Here is a 3398-nt window from a genome sequence, read left to right as displayed (position 1 = left end):
AAAGAGAAGAAATAATTTCTGAAATATCCAGAAAACACAAAGAGGAAAGACAACATATTGAATCAAGAACTGAAGAAATCAAATCAGAGCTTGAAGTTTTGCAAGCAAAGCATAAATTGGTGGAAGAGGAAAATGCAAATGTGATGAGCATTCTGAGAGAGCAGACAGTTGAATTTGGGGAAAAGAAAGCAAAATTAAAACAAGAGAAACAGTTATTTCGTGAGAATAAAGATAAACTGATAGCCTCAGAAGAAATAAAAAAGGATTTGGTTCAACAATTTCAGCAACTACAGTCAGAATTTTCCAATACCCAAAATGTGCCTTCAACAGAGCTTGAATGTTTAAGACAGGAAATGTTAAACATAAGGGCAGCACCAAATACAATGCAAGAAGAATGTGATACCTTATTTCAAGACAAGGAGCAACTGGGGAAGGAAGTAGAAATAAAAAGCGAACCTCTAATGTGTGATGTTAGGTGCGAACAGAGGCTCCGTTCAGAACAGTTGAGGAAATCCATTGAAGAAAAAGATATTGAGCTGAATAAATACCAAGTTAAACTTGAGCTTCTTCAAATGGATTTTGAGGACAGAGAACTCTCTCTAGAGAACTACAGGTTAGAAGTGATGCAGCTGGAGACTGCTTTAAAAGGCCTAGAAGTAGAACTTGAGAAAAGCATGAGAGAGAAAGAGACACTACAGCAAGAACTGCTGTCTGTTAAAGAACTGAAAGCTTCAGATGATGAAGGTCACTCATTGGAGTATAATTATGATGGTGTTTCTCAGAATTGTGGCAAAAGAGGAATGGAGGAAAGTTTTTCATCACTCTTGCTGGCATCCTCTTTGCAGGTAATGCTGAACAACCTGACCAAGCTTGAGAAAATGTGTGAGAGGTTGCAGGCTGAGAACATTGCATTAGCCTCTGGATTTGAAGACTCAAAAACCAATGGCAGCACAGGTATTGATAAAGAGGCAGAGGAGAAAGAGAGCATAATGAATGCAGATAGAAATTTAAAAGCAGAAGAAGCTATTTTTCCTGATGAACCTATGGATCAAAGTGATAGCAGTGATTTGGGAATGTATTCTGATAATAAGGAAATGTTCTTCACACTTAAAGAATGCAGTACTGGATCCAGCTCTGACTACAAAGATTTAAAGTTGTGCAGCAAAGAAGTTAAAATATGCTTTGCTGAAGTGAGAGAGAAGCTTTTGTCCTTCCAGAATGAACATATAAAATTATATGAACAACATTGCAGTATGAGCTCAAAGATATCTGAGCTACAGTCTTGTATTGAAATGCTGAAGGCAGAAAATTCTGCGCTGTCAACAAGTATGAGCAGCGCACATACAGCTTCTGTGAGAGGGCCACTATCTTCCAGCCAGAATGGCACGCTGCCTAAATCAGATGACACTAAGTCCACAGTTTCTTTCTCAGTTCTCTTGGAAAGTCCCTGTTTTATAGAAACGAGTGAGGTGGTCGATTGTTCTAACAGTGGTACATGCAAATGGGTGGAGGAAATCAATCAGCCAGACAGCTCTGCAGAAATAATTCCAGAAGATGCAACAAAAGCTTTGGTTGAAAATTGTCATAATGCTCACAAGTTGGACTCTGTTAGAGAGCCCAGGAGCATTACTCCTAGAAAATCTAACCTTGAGAGTGAAATTGAAGAGCTTCAGATGCTGTGTCAGACGTATGAGAAAGCCATCAAGGTGCTCGAAGACCAATTTCACATCCAAGAGAATATGAAAAACGAGGAAATACAAGAGCTGAAAAATGTTATTCTTTCTGAAAGAAAAGAAATAGATCATCTCAGACAGCAAAATCTGTCTGACAAAGAAGAATGGCAGCAGAAACTGAATAATGTGACTATGGAGATGGAGGGCAAACTGGCAGCAGAAAGAAAACAAACTGAGAATCTATCTTTGGAGCTGGAAGCAGCAAGATTCCAACTCCAAGTCCTTGATTTAAGTTCTCACTCACTGCTATGGGCAGATATTGAAAATGTAAGTAACTATAAGTCACTGTCATGTAAATCAGTTTTATGTAAAGCTTTTGATGCTAAGCCAAATTTAACTCTTGAAATTAAATGTGTTTATATTTGTGTCCCACAGAAGTGGTACTGCTCTTAAAAGAAAACAGAAAAATAATCCATCCCTTGAGGCCTTACACATCACAGGGATTATGAGAAACAGTAAATTAAGACAAAACCAACAAGTTGAGTCTGTTAGAATTGTATAATACTCTGAACTACTTCTTTTTTTTCCAGGCGTGGGTTGTTTTCAGTGTGGATCCTGTGTGTTAGTGGGTGTGCATGCACTGTATGTGTCTGTACTGTGCTTACAGGCTTTGATTTCTTATTTAACACAGTGGGTAAAGATGCATGCACTTACCATGTCCTGTCAAGGGACAAGCAAGTTTGTGTTTGTGTTAGCAAACAGATGTGGGCTGCTTCCACACCTCTAATTCCTTTCAGTACCAGCAACAGCAGAACAGAGCGAGCTGGTAGTGGAACAGCTAATTTTCATTTCAGCCTGATTTCTTTCAAAATAACCAAAGGGACTAAGGAATGTAGGAGTTGGCTCTGTCTTTTTTTGTGGCACTGTAGATGGTGTGCAACCAGTGAACTACATTTTGCTGCTGCTTGTAAGGAGTGGCAGAATCAAAACTTCACTCGGAATGGTAGAAAGCCAGTTTAATTCTTGCATGGCAGTGTATTAGACTAATTCCCCTTAAAAATAAATTTAAATAATAAATTTAATTCTGCTTTTGAGAATTCCATTTTTGACCATTAAGTCCTGTGCAAGTGGCCTCCAGTGCCATATCAAAATGAAAGTTTTACACTGTTCTCCCAGTCAGAGCATCCTGAAGCTCTACATTTTGCTCAGCTGTAACACTGAGCAGCTGCTCCTTGCAGAGGAGAAAATCTTCTATGTGTTGCTTGCAGTTCACACAGAGCATTCACACTGATCATTGAATTATAGAATTGTTTGGGTTGGAAGGGACCTTCAAAGGACATCTAGTCCAACCCCCCTGCAGTGAGCAGGGACATCATCTAGATCAGGTTGCCCATAACCACATCCAGTCTGGCCTTGATTTGTCTCCAGGGATGGATACCTATGTGCTTGAAGAAAGAAATACTGTTCCTTACCACACCTAGCTGGAGCTTTTTAATGATGAAGCCCTCAATATAGTCCATTCAGGTGCTGCCTGCAAACCTAGTTCTTTTTTGGAGTTCTCAAGTTTTGAAGTTACTCATTCTTATTGCTTCAAATGAGAGCATCAGGTGGCACCAAATGTAAGCCCAGCTCTGACAGACAGTGGTAATTTGGAAAAGGGGTTTGGGTTTGTTTTTGTTTGTGTTTTTTTTTTTTGTTTTTTTTTTTTTTTTTTTTTTTTTTTTT

At 38.9% G+C, this 3398-nt stretch overlaps 1 protein-coding gene across 1 annotated transcript in view; it reads left to right on the top strand.

Annotated features, from left to right (window-relative positions):
* The window catches only part of CENPF (centromere protein F, 350/400kDa), a gene marked incomplete at its 3' end in the record, with an annotated part of 38676 nt that overhangs the window by 25224 nt on the left and 10054 nt on the right, over window positions 1–3398 (top strand). The window contains 1 exon segment of the mRNA XM_010021357.1: window positions 1–2000. This exon segment is cut by the window's left edge and continues 16 nt beyond it. Within this exon segment, the coding sequence (XP_010019659.1) occupies window positions 1–2000 (2000 nt within the window).

This window comes from Nestor notabilis, unplaced genomic scaffold (assembly GCF_000696875.1).
Source record: "Nestor notabilis isolate BGI_N333 unplaced genomic scaffold, ASM69687v1 scaffold8349, whole genome shotgun sequence".
In the NCBI taxonomy this organism is placed as follows: Eukaryota; Metazoa; Chordata; class Aves; order Psittaciformes; family Psittacidae; genus Nestor; species Nestor notabilis.
This window is presented reverse-complemented; position numbering and strand designations above follow the sequence as displayed.